Source organism: Capra hircus, chromosome 1, assembly GCF_001704415.2.
Source record: "Capra hircus breed San Clemente chromosome 1, ASM170441v1, whole genome shotgun sequence".
Lineage (NCBI taxonomy): Eukaryota > Metazoa > Chordata > Mammalia > Artiodactyla > Bovidae > Capra > Capra hircus.
Genome location: NC_030808.1, coordinates 156,470,699 through 156,492,149, shown reverse-complemented (window position 1 = coordinate 156,492,149; position 21,451 = coordinate 156,470,699). Strand labels below are relative to the sequence as shown.

The window sequence follows — 21,451 nt, the reverse complement described above, 5'->3', positions numbered from 1 at the left end:
CAGCCTTGAGATTTCTTTGGAAGGAATGATACTGAAGCTGAAACTCCAGTACTTTGGCCACCTCACGCGAAGACTTGACTCACTGGAAAAGACTCTGATGCTGGGAGGGATTGGGGGCAGGAGGAGAAGGGGACGACCAAGGATGAGATGGCTGGATGGCATCATGGACTCGATGGACGTGAGTCTGAGTGAACTCCAGGAGATGGTGTTGGACAGGAAGGCCTGGCGTGCTGTGATTCATGGGGTCGCAAAGAGTTGGATACCACTGAGCGACTGAACTGAACTTAACTGAAAGATGTTATTGTATAAGACATTTTTTTTTTGAGTGGGGGCTCTCTGAAATCCTATGAGAAGGCAGTCCTCTTCATTGTGTATAGTAATAGAGAGACAGAGGGCCCCACTTCTAACCATGAAAGTGTAAGGTCGCTGGTGGGGTTCCCCCACCGCCTGCCTGGCAGTGCGTGTCTGAGCATCTGATAGAAGCTCGGCCAATCAGATTCTCCTTTCAGGGACTGTGAATCCCAGATGAACAGAAGGTCAAGACTCTTGCTCATGGCATCTACAAAGGCAGACACACATCCAGGTCATCTTCGTGAAACGTCAGCACCTGAGCCTCCTGCACTGGGGCGTCTGGGGCCGCCTTGGCTCACATTCTTCTCCTAAGTCTTATTTTCCATCTTTCTATTTCTGAGTCTGCATGTCCTACTAACGAATTCCTTTTCTATCTCTGCTTGCAATCAAGAATCATCACTAATACAGAAATGTCACCTCTTCACTGGATTCAGTTTTTTAAATTAATTTTTCATTGGAGTATTGTTGATTTCTAATGTTGTATTAGTTTCTAAGTGAATCAGGTATATGGGCTCCCAGGTGGCACTCATGGTATAGAACCCGCCTGTCAATGCAGGAGACGGGAGAGACACGGGTTCCATTGCTGGGTCAGGCAGACACCCTAGAGGAGGGCATGGCCACACACTCCAGGATTCTTGGAGTATTCAGCATTCCAGAACCCCAAGGACAGGGGAGCCTGGCTGGCTACAGTCCCTAGGGTTGCGAAGAGTCGGACACGACCTGGTGACTCGACAGCAGCGCGAGGGGTGAGGGGCCCAGGCTCTCGCCTCTTGACTGTCACTTAGTAATGAAATGACCTTGAATATTGATTTGTTCAAAAGCTCTTTTCCACATGTCCATGCACCAGGAATTGTACACCACAGTAAGGAAGCAGGGGTGGACACAGTGGACAAAAGCCCCTTCCACGAAAGAGTTTGTGAACCTGGAGCTGGATTTCTCACCATAAAGTCGAAGAGCTGGACTAAGGACCTTCCTTCCCAGCCTAAAATTTCACTAAACAATAAGCCAAATCTCAAATTCCTTAAAATATGGTATAGGAACACATAAAAATATGAAGTAAAACAGAACACGAGGAAAATCAGCTTATAACTCACCTCTGATAGAGTTGACCTTAGGAGTATTAATTCTTCCTTACCAAAATAGATATACTATAAAGAAAAGTGAAGTCACTCAGTCATGTCCGACTCTTTGCAACCCCATGGACTGTAGCCTAGCAGGCTCCTCTGTCCATGGGATTTTCCAGGCAATAGTACTGGAGTGGACTGCCATTTCCTTCTCCAGGGGATCTTCCCAATCCAGGGATCGAACCCGGGTCTCCTGCATTGTAGACAGACGCTTTACTGTCTGAGTTATCAGGGAAGTCATACTATAAAGAAGGGACATTATAAAATGCTTTTTAAAGGTTAGTTTCAGTTTGGTCTGATGCAAAATATTGGAATTCTTTCAGGAAGCATGCCTGTCAAGGACAAAAGGGAAAAAATTATTTCAAGGAAATTAACAGTGATGAGAAAGGGAGTTCCATTTTATTCCTTGGGAAGATGAATCTGTTCTGTACATCTGATATTAGTCAAAACATAAAGAACAGTGTGTTCTCTAATCAGGTTTTCTGTGTGTGTTGAATTTTCTGATTCATGGTAATTGGACCAGAAAAGGTGAAGCGTATTATTAGTGGACAAATTACAGAGAAAAACTGAATTAGCCTAGACTCTCGGCTGCTTCATTATAAAATTAGGTGGGAGAGGTCATAATTATTTAATTTGTGTCCAAATCTCAGCTGGAAAATGTTCCAAAGGAACAAACGATCCAAGTAATTTTAGGAGAAGGGAAAGTCCTCGCAGCCAAGATTATAAAACCCAATATTGAGAGACCTAATTAGCATACTACCTTCCTGACCATACTCAAGAGGTGTTTGGACAGAAGTCTAATTCTCTAAAGATAAACTCTGTTATTTTTTTAAAATGTAACTTAGTGAAACAGATCATTTCCTTGACATGCTGTCACCATAAGATGCCCTCCCTGACACATCCCTTAAAGTTGTTGACATTGGATGGTTGCTTCTGCTGGTTAATATGGGCACTGAACTATAATAGGAAATAGATATATTAAGTACACAAAACTGAATTTGTTCTTCCATTAAAGTCATAAATCGTGGAAGCTGAAATAGCCTTTCAAGTTATTAGTCTGTTTTCTCATGTTATAGATGAGGAAACAGGCCCAGGCAGGTGAACAAAATCACGAGAAAGCTCATGGTTGATGGATGCTGGAGTTGTGATGAAAGGACGGACCCATTGCCCTCAGCCCAGGGTTTTCCCATCGCTGCGTTTTGCCAACACTCTCTTTATGAACTGACTTCCAGCTTACAAAGCGTCATTCATGACACTGAGCCGTAATACCCAGACAAAGAGTAGGTGTGGTAGGGGGCAATGCAGAAGCAGTTCAAGAGGGTGGCTCCTTTTTTCTTGGAAAATAAATATTTCTGCATATTTGTTGGATGAAAAACATTAAGCTGATTAGTCAGTCTGCAGCAGGACTGGTATGTTGGAAATGAAAAACAAAGTTTTCCTTCTACAGCTGAATTTGAGAGTGTGCATAAGCTGAATTTCCTTGTCTGGAGGCTCTCAGACTAGACTAACCTTACGAATTAATACGAGTGTATAGGTGAGGGAAATTAGGTTAGGTCCAAAAGGCAGTCAGGTGACTGATCACAAATCGGAATTAACATGGATTCACAACAAAGGCAGAGATGTAGTGCCGTAACTCACTGGACAACATTAGGAGCATGCTAGAGACTGATGGAGAAGCATTCTGGACAGACTCATACAGAAGGAACCAATATTGAAGGACGGAAGACGTTTTAACCCAAGTACAGTCCAGACTTGGATTCTCCTTTCAGTCGAATCTCCTTTCCCCACCTCTCTGTCTCTCTCTCTCTCCCTCTCTCTCTTCCGGCTCATAGTCTCCTTATGTAGGATTTCTTGCTTCCATTGCATGACTTTATTGCTCTTTTTTACTTCATTTCTGAGAATGGATGTCTACAGCAAAGTATAGAAAAATGTTGTGATAAGAACATAAGAAAATGATTCTGAGATGAAAATTATCAGATGCATCAGTTTCTCTGTGTAGCTCCAGGACAAAACTGAGATGTCAGTTTTGAGAACCTAGACAGGAGCTTCAGTGGAGAAGGAAATGGCAACCTACTCCAGTGTTCTTGCCTAGAGAATCCCATGGTCAGAGCCTGGTGGGCTGCTGTCTTTGGGGTCGCAAAGAGTTGGACACGACTGAAGCGACTTAGTAGCAGCAGCAGCAGACAGGAGATTCACTCCCTTGAACGTGCTTTCTTAAGTTCTCCAGCTCATTCTCCAAAGATGCCCTGTGAAGGCTTTGCATATGCCCTATGGTGAAGACTGGCATTTATTAGAGTCCACGCAGGGCTGTTCTAAATGCTCTCTGCCGCTAAGTGCTCAGACAAGAACTTGAAGCATTTTTTTTTTCTTCTTGGGAATCTCTTGCAGCTTTATCTCTGTGCAAAGATCTGAGCTTCTTTCAAAAGTCCAAGATTGATTTTTGGAGAAGATAAATGAAGGATTTTCTAGCTAGCCAAGGAACAGATTCTCTGATTAAATGTCAGATTAGGAAGAAAAAATACCCTACATAAGGTACTGTGACAATTCTCTAAAAAGAAAGACTGTGAGAAGGACACAGATATTTTAAAATAGAGGGTTATAGCCTTCAGAATTTTCATTTTCTATAAAGTCCTTGTGGTTGATATAAGTTTAAAAATACACACATGTGCAGAACATTTCAGATTCATTTATGCAGAATTATGTAACACTTGGAACAACTCCCTTAAATGCCCATGGATTATAGGGACATAAAATTTTACAAATTATATTTGTAAATATCCCATCTTCTTTATCATTGCAAGTTATCAAAGTATACTAAATACGGAAAGATAGTATGATAGTGTTCTTTCTCTTTTTTAAAAAAAGGAGAAAATAGTAAAATTTTTCTATTATTAACTTGCCATCTCAGATACAAATGATCATTTTCTTATGATTTAAAAATATTGTAGTGACTGGCCAAGTTTACTGTTACTAACCCTCCATCAGATTTTTCAAGATAATATCACACATGACTTTAGATCTAAACATTTCTATGCACGTGCTGGTCATATTTAAAAGTTCACCATTGAGACCTTAACCCATTGTTCTTTGAAAGGAAATGCAAGGTTGTTCAGAAAACTCACTCAAAAGCCATCACTTGTATCATGGTCCCTCTCCACACATCTCCCCACAAGGAGACTAATAGACAGTCAGAATACAGATATCAGTATTTATAGGCTTATCTTCCACCTTCTCCAAACTCTAGACAGGCTTCCTTCTCACTTAACAATGGAAAATGCGGCAAAAGCAAGCCCTTACCAACTTCCCACTTCAGAAGGCTGTTGTCTTCCCTCTCCATTTTTCCGATGACGTACCAGATGCACGCCATCCAGTGGGCCAGCAGGGCGAACATGGACATGAGCAGAGTCAGGACGATCGTGCTGTGCTGGGAGTAGCGGTCCAGCTTCTGCAGGAGGCGCAGGAGGCGCAGCAGCCGCACGGTCTTCAGGAGGTGCACCAGGGACACCTGCAGGGGCGACAGCGCTCAGCCGGGCTCGGGCCCCGCGGCCGCCGCGGGCCGCCCGCCGCAGCCGCGGGAGGCGCCCGGGACCAGCGCTGGTGCAGCTGGCACGCCCGCTCTAAGCGCACCTTGGTGCCCTTTCTGTCTTCTTGACATGTTACCGGAAGCTGGTAACATGAAGACTGGGAAGGCCGTTTGATTTCTCTGAGCGAGTGCTTATCTTCCTTAAGGCTTACCTTTTCCCCTATTATGGGCCTGGACATAACTTTCTAGGATTCTGATCCCGAGCTGAAGCACAGGATGGGACTAGCACCGAAGGGAGACGTGTCCCCCCTCTCTCAGGCCCTCTCCTTCCACTGCCCCTCTTCCACGGAAGGGAGCCCCTTCACCAGAAAACGGCAGACTGAGGGCAATCACTGGAGCGGTAACGCCATCACTTGGGTTTCTCGATTTTAAATAACAGACCTAGAGACCTGCCTAAGGTCCTCTCACAATAGCAGCAGCACTGCCTGCCCTGCCTGCCTCACGTGTTTGCTCTCTTCTTTATAACATTGCTAACAGACAGAGAAAACACCTGCCCCAAGCACAGACATTCTGAGCTCTCTGATAAACTTATGTGCTTAGGGAACCAAAAGCAATTGGAACAACATTTTGGAAAAATCTCCTAGATTCTGCCTTTGTATGGTCTAAAATTTTTTTAAAAAAATTAGACTTATAGTTAAGGGGTTATTTTCCTGACTTTAGGGCTCAACTGAAAAATGCCCACCATGGAGTCCACCAGAAAGGCCAGTGTCTACTGACCCAGCGCTCTTACTAATCTACGCTCTTCTCACACCTTCCGAGAGAAAGGAGAAGTCAGATAATATACTAACTCATGTGCAAACAGAGTTTGACGAATTCCTTGATCTGTTCTAATCGGAGGGGTGAACCATAAATCAAGGGCAAGCAGGTGGCTTGTATGATTATACCTGAGAATAGTTTTCCTTTATAGGCAGAATCGTAAACAAGAGCAGCATCTTTGGAGAGTTTGCCTTTGTAATTATTTGGAGTCGACTGACTTCCAGTTTCTCCCTCTTCCAGCCATCTCCCCTTATCTCCAAGAAATGCTGTACTTAGAAAGGTGCCTGACACATTTCTGTTAAATGAGTGAATGGATAAATGGTTATGTGAAGATACAAAACACCCCAGGCTTACTGTAACAATAGGTAATCAATAAAAGTGCTTTCAGTTGTAATCTTGTGAATTATTCTATATTGCAATATAAAAACATCAGAAGGATGGGAATTCCCCGGAGATCCAGGGGTTTAAGATTCCACTCTTCCACTGTAGGGGGCTCGGGTTCTATCACTGGGCAGGGAATTTAAGACCCCACAAGCAACGAGGTATGGCTTAAAAAAAAAATCCTAAGGTCATGTAATTGAGGAACTTGCCAGGTAGCTGTGGCCTTTTATTCCATTTTGGCAGTTTCTAGGTTGAGTTTACTTTCTTCTTGTTCCACCAAGTTCTCATCTATCTCTTCTCCAGCCGATTATAAGCCAGATGCAGTCTCTGCTTTGTGGCTTACAGGAATTACTAGGCATGAAGTGATTTTATAGGTAGGTGAATCTGATAGATAGAGGACAGTTTTGTACGTAAAGTGAAACCTGGAGCAGAAGTCTCAGATGGGGGATAACCATCTACTGTGGACTGAATTGTGTCCCTGAAAATGTCATATCTTGAAAGCCTAACCCTCTGTGACAGTATTTAGAGATGGGGTCTTTGGGAGGTTTACATGAGGTTCGTTAGGCTTACACGAGGTCATGAAGGTGGGGTCCTCAAGATGGGATTAACGTCTCTGTAGGAAGGGACCAGCCCCTCCATCCTTCCCCCTGCTTCCTGTCTGGGGGCCTCGTGAGGATATAGAAAGAAGGCAGCCATCGGCAAGCCTGAAGGAGCTCGCACCAAGAACCAAACTGGCGAGCACCTTGATCTGAGACCTCCCAGCTCTCAGGGCTGCAAGAAATAAATTCCTGTTGTTGAAGCTGGGCAGTTCATGATGTTTTGCTACAGCTGCCTGAGCAGACGAACACACCGTCTTGAACACAGAGTGTGGATGCAGGCAAGCTCCCTGTTTTCTCTGAAAAGGGTTGTTTGAGGGAAAATGTGGGGCTGCCCTTCCACAAGAACAACAGCCATTTGCAAAATGACGTGAAAAGAGATATGAGCCTGGGAGTCCCGGAAGAGGCAGCCCCAGGGGTTTTGCTGGCAGTTTAAGAAAGATATGTATTCCTATTGGAGTCAACAACTTCCTGCTGTAAAACATGAATTTGGGCTCTTGATGAATGGGGCAAGAAAGAGGCATATTTGATTTAGATGGAAATATATAATCTGAAAAAGAGAAAGGAGTCTTCTCATTCTTGGGACGCTGCTGTAAATTTGTCACTGTTGAGAATTACAAGCACCTTGTAGATAGCTACAAGATGATGAGGGAACGCCTTCATTAAAAACTCCTATGAATTAGCAGTTTCCCATTACCGAGTGGCCATAGCCATCGCCTGACTATCAACTAGGGAATTAAAAAAAAGAGAAAGCAAAAAGCCAGTTAACATGTGCTGAGGTCTTTCTAGGTATGAGACTCTCGGCAAGGTATTTTACAGAAAGATTGCCTCTTTTTAGGCTGCTCAGAAACCCTGGAGGAATTTTTATGGTTGGGGCCTATTTTGACACTAACTCCCCCAGGAAGTCACTTAGATGGTAAGCGACAAAACTTGAATTCATACATCTGCCTTCTTCACCCCATCGTACTTTCTATGACTCATCCATAATTTTATCTGCCATGCCTCTCACAGGGACTTATACCTAGTGAGTTTTAATAAAAAACATGTAAGCTGTGCATAAAACACTTGCCGTCAGCAACTGTGGACACAGCCCACACTAAAATCTGTCATACGGTTTTGAACGTCACCCATGGAGATTCACTAGCTGGCCCCATTTTAGGTGGAAAATCAGCGCTTTTGTTTATGCATTTGTTTGCTCCTGCTTTTGTTTTTGTTAAGTCTGTGCAGTGTAACAAAAGTATAGCTTACAGACTTTTCCTCGTAACTTATGCTCTCCTGGGAAATAAATACACTATTCTAAACAAGCTTTTCTATTCAAATAGAATATTTGATATTGACTAATCTATTGGGAGGAATAACAAACTTATAAGCCAGTTTGTTAAATGATTACATGCTCACCCCTATGAAAAGCAGAAAAAATATCACTGATAAGAGAGATTCCTTCCTTCCTTTTTTTTCTTACTTTCTGACATAGATTTGATTTATAACTTCACCTTTATAAAGAATTCATGCGCTTTATTTCACCAGTGAAAATGAAAAGAGATAGCAAAAGCACAGCAAAAATGTGCAAGCATTTGAAATCCATCAAATTATGAAAATTAGACATCTCAAAAAATTCTTTACCCATGTTAATTTTAGGCAGTGAAAACTTTTAATCATATCTAAGCATCTTATGTATTTTATACTATATATATTCAATACTTTATATTATATAATATAAATTTTTAAGTATATGCTATTTGTTCAGTGCCCAAAGAAAAATGGAATATAAAAATTATTATTAGTAGAAGCAGAGTAGCAAGTTGATTTACAGCAAAGTCTATGAGACACCACTTATTTAACAATTCTCCAGGATAATTTGGAAAATTTTTCTTATATTTTATGCATTATATATTTCTTTGGGATATTTTTTGGCAGTCTTGCAGAAGCCTTGTTTTAAGTCATTATACTTTCATTACAGTATACTTATCTAGTCAAATTCAGTCTTGAAAAGCACTTTAAAAAGTTCAGATAGCAATTCAGTTTAACACTGATTGATATTATATACTAGATTTCCCCCAGAGCTTTCTTTTCAGTTGAGTTATAAACCTTTTAGCGATGTTGACACTCTCAACTTCCCAACTTAAAAAAAAATATATATATATACATATATATATGGAAAGAAAAAGAAAAGAAAAATACTATTATGCAAGCAGTTAACAAGTGCACAGATTTGTACTAAATAGGAGTACAGTTCAGTCTTCATTATGAAGTAAGTAATGATCGTACTTGAAATATTGATCACTTTGTTTAATATTGAAAACTATGTTTTTAATTCTTGATAGAGAATATAATTTCTTTTGGGAAGGCTTGTCAATGTTTAATTTGAACAAATGCTTGGTAAATTTTTGCCTGCTAAATTTGGTTATTCTAGCAGCAAATTGCATGACTGGTCCAAAAATGCTATTATACCTTCTTGAAAGTCTATTTAGAAGGGAGCACTTAATGCTTTTAAGAGTGTCAATTATTAAATAGTAAAAATAGCTATGATTACAAGTGGGCATCCTTTCTTCCCTGTAAGAAATCATAAAAATAAATGCTTTAGATGAATAAAGAGAAGTTAACAGATATCAATAAAAATTCAAGAGGATGCTTGATTTCTGCTGGGCGTCTTATTATTTAGAGCTTTGCTCAATCCAGCATTTTTACAAGGACTCACCACTGTGACGTTGAAAGCATACAGGAGGTCAAAGGGCAGGGCAGCGATTAGATCGATGATGAACCACGTGGTGACGTAGTGAATGCAGATTGATCTCGCTTCAAAGATGACTTGGCCAGACTTGCTGACATAGGTCGTTCGAAAATTCAAAACAATATCTGAGTGAGAACAAAAGAGGAGAGAAAGAGACGTTAGGAGAAAGAGAGGGACGAGAAGGAAAGGCAGGAAAGAAGAGAAGACGGGAGGAAGACAGCCAGGCGGGCGGGAAGGAGGAAGGGAGGAAGGCAATCGTGTTAGGTGAGAGGAGCAGCTGCCTCTTAGCTTATTTCAGGTTGGCAGCATCCGAAACACTGTTTTTGACAGATCCAGTTCAACTCAAAAAACAAGTATTGGAGAAGGGTGAAGAAAGTATTTTTTGAGCACTTCATGCATTCTAGACTTTGGGCCACATGTTAAAATTCAAAATAAATAAATAAGAAGAACAACAGGCAACGCATACTAAATGAATCTCCGTGCGTATTGACATTGTCCTAAGACCTTGGTGCAGGCTCTTTCCCCTCCTCCCTAGAGCACCTTCCAGTAGGCAGTATTATCACAGTAGACAGCTCATAGCAGACGGTATTAAAGAGGCAGAGACCACGGCTCAGTGGGAAAAGTAGCTCCTCCGTGATCACCTTGGCAACAGCGGCAGAGGCAGTGCTGGACACAGGTGTACTCTGCAGTCTGTATTCTTCCTAATTTATTTTCCCAATAGTACACTCTTGTGCATACAAGAGCTTTAGTAATCTCTGTATGGGTATGAAATTCGTCCCTTCCCTGAAGGTGTTTGTATTCACAAAATACCAGAAATTTCTTGTTTGGATTTCCGGGTTAAATTCCCTATTTCATTTAAAGGGAAGATGCAATCGTTTATCAATCTTTGCTTGTATCACCCTTTTAATATATTGAATTTTTATGTTTATTTTATATTTGTATATATTTTACACTTGTATTCTACTACTTATCAAATGTTTTATAATCTATGATATCCTTGTGAGTGCTGGTCAAAGGACAAGTCCACAGCCCTGTGAGTCGTCTAGAGCTCAGTCAGGCTGCCTGTGAGTAAACTTCTCTGGGTCTCTCGCATAACTCCTGGATTAAATATCACTAAAGCACTGGGAAGGTTCATTTTTTGCTTAATTTGCTTCATTTCTCAGTTTAATTTTTACTTTACATTGGAGTATAGTTAATTTAAAATGTGTTAATTTCAGGTGTATAGCAAACTGAATCAGTTATACATATATACATTTGCATTCTTTTTCAGATTATTTCCCCATACAGGTTATTACAAAAAAATGAGTAGTTTTCTGTGCTATCCAGTTAAGTCCTTGTTAATTATCTATTTTTTTTAAATTTAAATTTACTTATTTTTAAATGGAAGATAATTGCTTTACAATAGTGTGTTAGTTTCTGCCATGGGTCAGCATGAATCAGCCACAGGCACGCGTGCGTCCCCCCCCCGCTCGGAGCCTCGTTCCCACCCATGCCCTCCCCTCCCGCCCGTTCTGGCTGTCTCAGAGCACTGCTGAGCTCCCTGTGTCGTCCGGCAAACTTGCCCTGGCTATCTATTTTACGTATGGCGATGCCCCCGGCTATCTATTTTACGTATGGCGATGCCCCTGGCTATCTATTTTACATATGGTGATGTATGTGCCCCCACGTTCCACTTTCAATTCATCCTTTCCTCCCTCCCTGCAGTGTGTCCACAAGTACATCAGTTTTAAGAAGGTGGATGAACCTAGAGCGTATTATACGAGTGAAGTAAGTCAGAGAAAAACAAATAGTGTATGTTAATGCATGTATGGAATCTGGAAAGATGGTGCTGATGAGCCTGTCAGCAGAGCAGCAGTGGAGATGGGGACATAGAGGATAGGCTCACTGGCCATCTGCTTTATATACGTCACGCGTGCTAGGCTGCTCCAGTCACGTCCAGCTCCCTGTGACCCTATGGACTGTAGCCCATCAGGCTCCTCTGTCCATGGGATTCTCCAGGCAAGAGTACTGGAGTGGGTTGCCATGGCCTCCTGCAGGAGATCTTCCCAACCCAGGGATCGAACCCACGTCCCTTACGTCTCCTGCATGGCAGGTGGCTATCTACCACTGGCGCCGCCTAAGAAGCCCGTCTCACATACGGTAGTGTGTATATTCAGTCCCCAACTCCTGCCTCATCCCCCACCACTTTCCCCTCTGGTAACCATATCTTTGTTTTGTCAAGTCTGTGAGCCTGAGTGTTTTGTAAGTAAGCTCACTTGTATCAGATTTTAGGTTCACATTTAAGTGATAACATATGATTTCTGTTCTCTGTCTGACTTAGTTCGCTCAGTGTGACACTCTCTCGGTCCATCCTTGTTGCTGCAAAGGGCGTTATTCCATTCCTTTTTATGACTGAGTGGGATTCCACTGCACCTATGCAACACATCTTCTTTACCCATTCATTTGTCGATGGACGTTTAGGTTGCTAGTTAAGTACAATTAACCTACGGGGAATTTCAGGATTGGTGTGTCCCTGTAAACGTGATGAGGGTTGAGCTCTTTATGAACTGGTGGCTCCAACAGAGGTGCATTTCTTCACAGGGAGCATCATGATTTAGGGACAAAGCTCAAAGGGCAGAATGTGGGACGCAAACACCCTAAAAGGAATAAGAATTTAAGGAGTTACGAACTACATAATTTCAAAATGAATTAGAGTGCTCTTTATAGCTAATTTAAGCCATTGAAAATAAGTGGAATAGTGTTGAATGAGGTTAAAAACTTGTTGCCATCATGATTGTAATGATAACAATAATGAGATTACAATAACGTGCATTTCAGATCTGTATATCGCTTTTACTTTTCACTTCTTGTCACATTTGAAGGCAGATCTGTTTCCCTCCCCTATCTCCTCTCCCCTCAGCTACCACCACCTCCTATCTCTTCCCTGAGTCAGGGTGTACGTTGTGAGCATGACGAGATATCAAGGCATGATCACATTACGTTACATGGAAGGGAGGTGATCTGTGTGGCCTACCCTAATGAGGCGAGCCCTTTAAAGCAGAGTTTTCTTCCTCTGGTGTTAAGGAATTGGAAAGCAGGGAGGCACGCTCTTCCTGGCCTGGAAGAAAGCAACTGTCACATTCTGGGATGGACTGCATGGCTGGGAATGGTGGGCAGCGTCTAATGGCTGGGAGAGACCCCTCCTAGATATCTACCAAGGAACGGTAGATATTGTTCCACAACCATAAAGAAATGACATGCATTCAACAGCCACATGGGACTGGAAGAGAATCCTGAGATCCAGGAAAGAGCAAAAGATGACACCTCGATTTCAACCTGGTGAGGCCCTGAGCAGAGACTTCAGCTAAGCTAGAGCTGGACCTCTGACCTGTAGGAGCCATGAGACAAAGAATGGGCATCGTTTTCAGATGATACGTTTGTGGTAATTGACTACGTAGCAATACAAACTAGTACAAAATTTACTGAGTCATCTGGTTTTCATCGTAGCCTGTGAGACGAGGTAATACAGGAATTATGACAAAGCAGATCAGTATTGCATTATTATAAGATAACACACAGGTTCTTAATATGAGCCCAGTGGTGCTCCAGGACCTCCAGAACCATTGCATCTTCTTGCGATGAAGAAGATTGACTTCTTATTACAATGCTAACAGGTAAGCACTTCTGTTAACCCCTTTCACAGATGAGAAACCTGAGGCAGAAAAGAAGTCAAGTGATCTCTCCAGGATCACACAGACAAGGAAACTAAAGCAAAAATTAAGCCACACGGCTAGTTAGGGAAAGAGCAAGTCCCAGTTCAAGTCTCTTGAGTTCTAATTGTGTGCTTTGGGTTTTGATGTCTTAACAGAGACCAGTCATATCTCAGCTCTGGAAGGAGGTTCTAGGTGACTCAAAAAGAAAGCATTAATGTTCTAGACTATTGTGAATGATCTAACGTATAATGAAGTTATACTTTTGTCAAGGAATAAAACTATTAAAAAAATACTCCCCCTGTTAACACTGAGAATTACGTTAGAGAATGAACGGCTGAAGCTAGTTGCTGAGCCTCTCACGAAGGTTGAGCACAGTCCCAAGGTGGTTTTCACCAGAGTGAAAATGTCTTCACGCGAAGCACCGACACGCCCCAAGACACAGCCACCAGGATGGGCTGGGAGTTCTGGGCGGGGCTGGGAGTTCTGGGCGGGCCGGGAGTTCAGGGCGGGGCGGGAGTTCTGGGCGGGCGGGAGTCCAGGGCGGGGCCGGGAGTTCAGGGCGGGGCTGGGAGTTCTGGGCGGGGCCGGGAGTCCAGGGCGGGGCCGGGAGTTCTGGGCGGGGCCGGGAGTTCTGGGCGGGGCCGGGAGTCCAGGGCGGGGCCGGGAGTTCAGGGCGGGGCTGGGAGTTCTGGGCGGGGCCGGGAGTTCAGGGCGGGGCTGGGAGTTCTGGGCGGGGCCAGGAGTCCAGGGCGGGGCTGGGAGCTGTCAGAGCCGCACGTGAACGTTTCATTCTTCCTGTCTAACTTTCTAAACTCCGGATTTGTGTGTTAGCAGAGCAATTTAACAGCTTAGACCATCAGCTGTTGAAATAAAGCAGAGATTTCAGCTTCATGGTTTTTAAAAGAAAGCTCAGGCTAGGCATTTAGATTGCCGTCTTATGAGGGAGAAACCCAAAGAGTTGTTTACCAAGCCCTTCAGTGAGCTTCGGTTTCCAAAACACAGGCTAAGCTGAGTCAATAAGTTCATTATCAAACTGAAGGAAAAAATGTCGTGTGTATTTACTAACCGAACACCGGATTCTATCACAAATTTTATAGAAAGCCCACTGCCACCATCCACATACGTGGGGCACTCCCCTAAATGGAGGAATGAAGAAATGACTGATCCCTTTGGTTGATTGATACAGCAAACATTTTTTAAAGCTCTATGGTTAATTATGTGGTTGACTCAAGAATAAAATAGGAGTGCAGACTTCTGAAAAGAAAACGTGTTTTCTTGGATGAGTCGTTACAGAATATCCATTTAGAAATCTTCTTAAAAATAATCTGCTACTCAGTCCAATTTAACTAGATGAAAAGAAGATACTATTATTTTAAACTTAAAAAGAAATCATGATAAGACTTTTATACACAAAGAGCGTTAGTAGGAAAAGGATGCAAATATATATTTGAAGTACTTGAATACTATTAGGTTTATTTTCAGGGAAAAACCTAGATATATATTACATTCTTTCTAGGACAATGGTATTATACAAAGATTGCAGGTTTCTTGAGTGAGTGATGAGTATTATTTTTATTTATTCTTTATTTTTAAACTCTTTAAAAATTTTATTGAAGTATAGTTGATTCACAACATATTATTTTTATTTTAAAAAATTTATTTTATATTGGAGTATAGTTGATTTACAATGTTGTGTTAGTTTCAGGTATATAGAAAAGTGGGTCAATTATATATATACAGTATCTATTCTTTTTAAATTATTTTCCCATTTAGGCTATTACAGAATTATTTCTAGCTAGCTGATTATTTTTTAAACCTACTTTTGTCATGCACGTTAAGAACAGACATAGTTCTGTTGTACTGTGATTTGCAAGACATATTTTCATGTGTATTAGTCTGTGTGGTTCCCATGCCAACTCTCTCTGGTGTACTATCACTGACATTTTACCAATGACTTGGAAACTCAAGAAAATTGTTTAAGGTCATGAGGGTAGTAAGCAAGACAGAAGCAGGACATCATTTGACAGGCAATTCCATTATCTTAAAGATTTACTACACTTTCAAATGCTGAGGCTGAAGCTCCAATACTTGGCCACCTGATGTAAAGAGCCAACTCATTGGAAGAGACCCTGATGCTGGGAAAGAGAAGGCGGGAGGAGAAGGGGATGGCAGAGGATGAGATGGTTGGATGGCATCACTGACTCAATGGACATGAGTTTGAGCAAGCTCCCGAAGATGGTGAAGGACAGTGAAGCCTGGTACGCTGCAGTCCATGGGGTCACAAAGAGTCAGACACATCTGAGCAACTGAACACCACCACCACTTTCAAATAAATTTTAGAGGCAATAACAATAGTTCAGTGCAAGGAAATGTGTTTCCGATTGTAGCCCTTAGATTCAATTCAGCATTGGAAGCACCCAGGTAAAAGGATATTAAACCAGGTCACAGAATTGAATGCAGGGGAATGAACTGTCTTTGATTCTAGAAATGCAAGGATTAAGCACCTGTCCAGGGAGAATGGAGAAAACACTCTGTATTCTCCCTACTGATAAGGATGTGGTGGCAATGTAAATATTCCCTTAAATGGAAGAGCCAGATGGGGAGTAAGAGGGAAACACAGAATAAGGTTAAGTAATGATGAGGGAGAAAAAAGCCTTCCAGAACCGGTGCCCCTCGTGCAAGGACCAAGAACTGTGGGTGCAAAGCGGAGACTGACCAACCGTGCTTCCCCCTGAAGTGTCTCACCTCCCAGAAAGTTTCACATCTTCAGTGAATTAAATCAGCGACTCATTCACATGCTGCGCTAAAAACGTGGTCTCCTCCAGACAATCCACAACCTACCTAAATGGCTGTAAGGCTTTCATTCTGAGACATCTAAGAAAGCCTATGTATAAGGTTTTTCATTATATTGCAATATAATTTTTGATGAAAACTTTCAACTGTATGTTGGAAAATATGTGAAAATTCTGTAATATCCAGATCTTTAATTTTTCTTGCTAATTTCATTTATTAACAACATGCACAACTGTGCATAGATACACATAATATGCACAATTTGAATCAAGAAAATTATTCCCAAAATTGAAACAAATTGACTCATACAGATCTAGCACCTAGAAGTGTTAATGCCTCTTGTATGTGTATGTGTATAATCTCTTGGGACCCACCTGCTTGTATCATGTGAAGTAAATAAGTTAACAGGGAATTACCGTACATACATGTGATTTACAGAATTTCAAAAAGAATGAATCATAATCCACGCCATCAAAATGAGACAGAACATAATTGAATTCTCTGAGGATTTGGATGGCCCTGAATTATTTTGCAGGATAACCAGTTTACCTTGCTGTATTCAGGTTTTACATAAGCCTGATTGAAAATAAAGAGAAATAATGGAGAGATAACTGTCCTCATATTGTTAAACTCCAAAAACGAGTGTTTCATTTCTCTCTCTCACTAAATGATTGTGTATGAGAACTAAAAGGCAAGAGATTAAATCTAGCTTTTCCAGTTTGATTTCCTCCAGAACTATGTAATTAGAAAGTACCCTCAAAAAGGTTAAAGTTGATATGGCATAAATTAGTAGATTTCTTTTCTTTATTAGCATGCATGCAAGATGGGAAATCATTAAAAAACAATATCGGCTTACTCGTTAAAAAGTGAATTAAAATATAATGGTGTTCATGAGGGCATACGTACCAAATACAAATAATTACTATCTTCATTTAGCCATTTCTTCACAAGTTAATCAGTGTAGTACAGTGTGGGTGGGGAGAGATTTAACTGAACCAGCTGCCGACCAATACTCTAAAGATACCCTGTTTTTTTTTCATTGCTTGTGAGACACTCCTTTGAACATGGTAGGATGTCACAGCAAATTTGGGCTAGAAGGTGTGGGAAAAATGAATAACTGCAAACGGATTAATGAAGAGGCTTGCTCAGCTCAGTTCAGTTCAGTCGCTCAGTCGTGTCCGACTCTTTGCGACCCCATGAATCGCAGCATGCCAGGCCTCCCTGTCCATCACCATCTCCCGGAGTTCACTCAGACTCACGTCCATCGAGTCCATGATGCCATCCAGCCGTCTCATCCTCTGTCGTCCCCTTCTCCTCCTGCCCCCAAATCCCTCCCAGCATCAGAGTGTTTTCCAGTGAGTCAACTCTTCGCATGAGGTGGCCAAAGTACTGGAGTTTCAGCTTCAGCATCATTCCTTCCAAAGAAATCCCAGGGTTGATCTTCTTCAGAATGGACTGGTTGGATCTCCTTGCAGTCCAAGGGACTCTCAAGAGTCTTCTCCAACACCACAGTTCAAAAGCATCAATTCTTCAGCACTGAGCTTTCTTCACAGCCCAACTCTCACATCCATACATGACTACTGGTAAAACCATAGGGACTTGTAATTCTAGAAATTACTGTTTTAACTGATCACCAGGATTAGTGGATGAGATTCTCATATGACTGGATCCTTGCTCATCTTGTTAGCCTTCGTCCCTCTTGCTTGTCTTAATGAGAAGTGCTGGGGAAAGAAAGGGCAGCAGGCACAGTGAGAAGCAACATTTAAGAGCAGTTACCTGCAGAAGGAAAGGTAGGGCTGAAAGAGGGCAGCCAGGCAGGCCGGGGGTGTTGATGCTGTCACTGGCTTCCGTTTGTCCTGGGGCCGTGGTGGACATTTACATCGCTTTTGGCCCTCAACATCCGTATCAGATGGACTCACCCAGAAGGGAAGGCCTTCTAACCTAATCTCTGAATGGAATAACCCTATCCACAACATGCTTCATAAAGATGCAATCAACCAGGAACTCTCGCTTCCAGCAATGTCTAGCCCTCTGCCTTCTGAGAGCGCTGTCTTAGCTTGATGCATCCTTCACGAGGCACAGAATATGCTGTCCTCTCCAAGCCCTTCTTACAAATATTCAATACCCGTCATCAAGTTCTTTCTGTGCCCCAGGCAGCTCCTTTTCTTTCAATTGTCTCTCTTTTTTAAAAATTTATTAATTTTTTAAATTGAAGGATAGCTGCTTTATAGAATTTTGTTGTTTCCTGTCAAACCTCAACATGAATCAGCCACAGATATACACATATCCCCTCCCTCTTGAACCCCCCTCCCATCTCGCGCCCCACCCCAGCCCTCTGGGCTGATACAGAGCCCCTGTTTGAGTTTCCGGAGCCCTACAGCAAATTCCTGTTGGGTATCTGTTTTACATGTGGTAATGTGAGTGTCCATGTTACTCTCTGCATACATCTCACCCTCTCTTACCCTCTCCCCGTGTCCATAAGTCTGTTCTCCATGTCTGTTTCTCCATTGCTGCCCTGTGAATAAATTCTTTAGTACCATTTTTCTAGATTCCATATTATATGTGTTAGAATGCACTATTTATCTTTCTCTTTCTGACTTACTTCACTCTGTATAATAGGCTCTAGGTTCATCCACCTCATTAGGACTGACTCAAACGCATTCCTTCCTGTGGCTGAGTAATACTCCATTGCGTATGTGCACCACAACCTCCTTATCCACTCATCTGTCGACGGACATCTAGGTTGCTCCCATGTTCTAGCAATTGTAAACAGTGCTGCAATGAACAATGGGATTCATGTCTCTTTTTCAGGTTTGGTTTCTTTATCAATTGTCTCTTCTTGATACAATTTCCTCTTCCCAGTCCTATATTTTTCCTCTCGTTTTTGGTTTTCACAGCAAAGTCTCATGGAGACCCAGCTGGGCTGTTGCCTCCCTTTCTTTCTTTCTTTCTCTTTCCTCTTTCCAGACTGAAGTTTTATTCATTTTACGCAGTAAGCTGCACTACTGTTTTTTGTTTCAAAAAGAAATTTCAAAGTCTTTAACACAATGAAGAAAAGAAAAACAAAGACTCATGTAAGCTGACTACTGTCATTTTTGAAGTGAGGTCTTGAAAGCGCAGCAGAATATGCCATCCTCAAATATGCCGCTTTCGCATAAGAATTATTTTGAGCTGAAGGCAATTGAGAAGAAGCAGAAGCCAAAAAGCTCCCTACCCTCCTCCTATTTGCTTAAAAGTAAGACATACTCTTTCAGCAGCATTCCTGCTCCCTTCCCAACCCGGAAAGACGGAAGTTAATCCCCAGATGTAGCCTGTCCCGTGGGAAGACAGCAGCAGACACTCCCAACGCAGTGTTTGCAGAGTTCTCATTACTTCACAGTCTCATCCACACTTCATGCCTTCACATTTAAAAGATCTTGTCTATTGGGTGGTAATGCATTTAGAATTTTTTCTTTTAGTAATACAGCCTTAGTAAATGGTTGGGGAATCTTTAGAAAACAAAAAACCTCTTACATTACTATTGGCTGGTGCATTTTGCCCACTTAAAACCCCAAATGTTGGGGCTTTTGAATAGATTGCTCCCAATTGGTTGTTTCTGTTCTTTACTGGGGGGCTTCTGGAGTGGCTCAGTGGTAAAGAATCTGCCTGCCAATGCAAGAGAGGCAGGTTTGATCCCTGAGTCAGAAAGACCCCCTTGAGAAAGAAATGGTAAACCACTCCAGGATTCATGCCTGGGAAAGCCCATGGACAGAGGATCCTGGCTGGCTACAGTCCAGGGGGTCGGGAAGAGTTGGACATGACTTAGAGTCTAAACAACAACAGCAGCAACAACGTTCTTCGTTAGACGATCCAGAGCATAGCTATGCCGTTCAGTCTGGCAACACCCTTAAGTACTAGGAAAGTGTTGAGACTGAAGACTTGCATTCTTTGCCCCACGCAGCGTTCGTGGCACTTGAAGGCGGAACAGGCATCCCAGAGAGGCCTGCCTGCGAGGAGGACCTTGGACTCCTGTTGTTATTATGTGACGTCAGTCCACGAGGAAGCCCCATCTGTGAGTATGCTGGCAGGTCAAAGGACGCAGCACACGTTCTCTGCAGACCTCTGTGAAAGCTGCCACTTATCACCTGTAACTGATTATCTTAGTATACTGAATCTGTGCATCGCTTTCATTTTACTGTATAAGGTTACCATCTCAAAACACTTCCACATGACATGCACGTTAAGTCTGTAAAAACTACCGATTTTGGCTCCCTGTAAGTTATTTACTTTTTCATATGCCATGTAACTCTAAATTAGAGATATCAAACTTTGGAATTACCAGATCATTTTTGGTAAAAATAGCTTAATGATTTAAACATAAACCTGCTGAAAAACCATGATTCACATATAAACTACTTAATTATAGAAAGTCTTTTGGCATATTTATCCTGTTTATAGTTATAGCTTTCAACTGGCAAAATTTCCAAATTTAACTCCAATAGAAAACATAAGGACTATAACGTCTATAATATCCAGTCATTAAATTAAAAAAATAGTTAAAATATACTAATTTCATAAGAAGTAAATATTGGTCATCCAAGTAACAAAACTTAGAGTTAATGAAGACTAACACAGATGACAAAACATGTGTTAATACAATTAATGTTTGCCCCAGTGTGAAATCCAACATGTATCTCATTAGAGAGAAAATGTTGGATTCAATAGTAAGAGTTTCCGCAAGTATGCAACATTTTACATTTTACTTAGGACTTTCATGTTCATTTCCATATTTGAGGAAAAGAATACCCTTTTCCTTAGTAATTCATGATGGTCTTTAGTGCTATTCACCAAATCTTCCTGGCTCTCCACCTCCTGGAATGATTACAGTTCCCACCACCTGAAGGGATTAAGCACGTCTCTATGACACACTATGGCTAAAACTGTGAGGGCAGGAATATCCTGAAACACTTCCAGGCAAAGCTTTGAGAGCCAGCAGGCAATTCCCCACGTTTTCTTCTCCATGCCCTGATGGTTACGTGATACTCTGGAGCGCCTATAAGCCTGGGATTCAGAGCGACTGCCGGACTCACAGGTCTCTGTGCACATCCCCCTGAGAGCTGGACACTGCCTGTTACCACAGCAAACCCTGGCCCGTCCTGACAGACCTTCCTGAAAGGCTGTATAGAGAGCAGAGTGGCTCACAGTCAGAATTTGGAACCAGGGTCCCAAGAGGTAGACCACTGGGCAGGTGTGAGTTGTGTTGGCTGCTACTGCTGCCTGTAGTGAGACTGCCACTCCATAAGCTTCAAATCTGGGTAATAAGGACCATGAGTGGCTTATCTGAGGTTGCCTGGCGTATTCATACTGTCATTTTTATTGTTACTTTATAGAGCTGACACACACCATACAGTGATATTAAAATGATAATAAAATAATAGCAAAATAACAACAGGTCACAGGTAATG

General features: G+C 42.0%; 1 protein-coding gene across 1 annotated transcript in view; it reads right to left on the bottom strand.

Moving 5' to 3' along the window:
* The window catches only part of KCNH8 (potassium voltage-gated channel subfamily H member 8), a 465,900-nt gene that overhangs the window by 158,562 nt on the left and 285,887 nt on the right, over nucleotides 1-21,451 (bottom strand). Inside the window, exons 6-7 of the mRNA XM_018053223.1 lie at nucleotides 9,490-9,647; nucleotides 4,773-4,980 (exon numbers count right to left, since the gene is read on the bottom strand). Of these exons, the coding sequence (XP_017908712.1) occupies nucleotides 4,773-4,980; nucleotides 9,490-9,647 (366 nt within the window). The remainder of the gene's footprint in view (nucleotides 1-4,772; nucleotides 4,981-9,489; nucleotides 9,648-21,451) is intronic.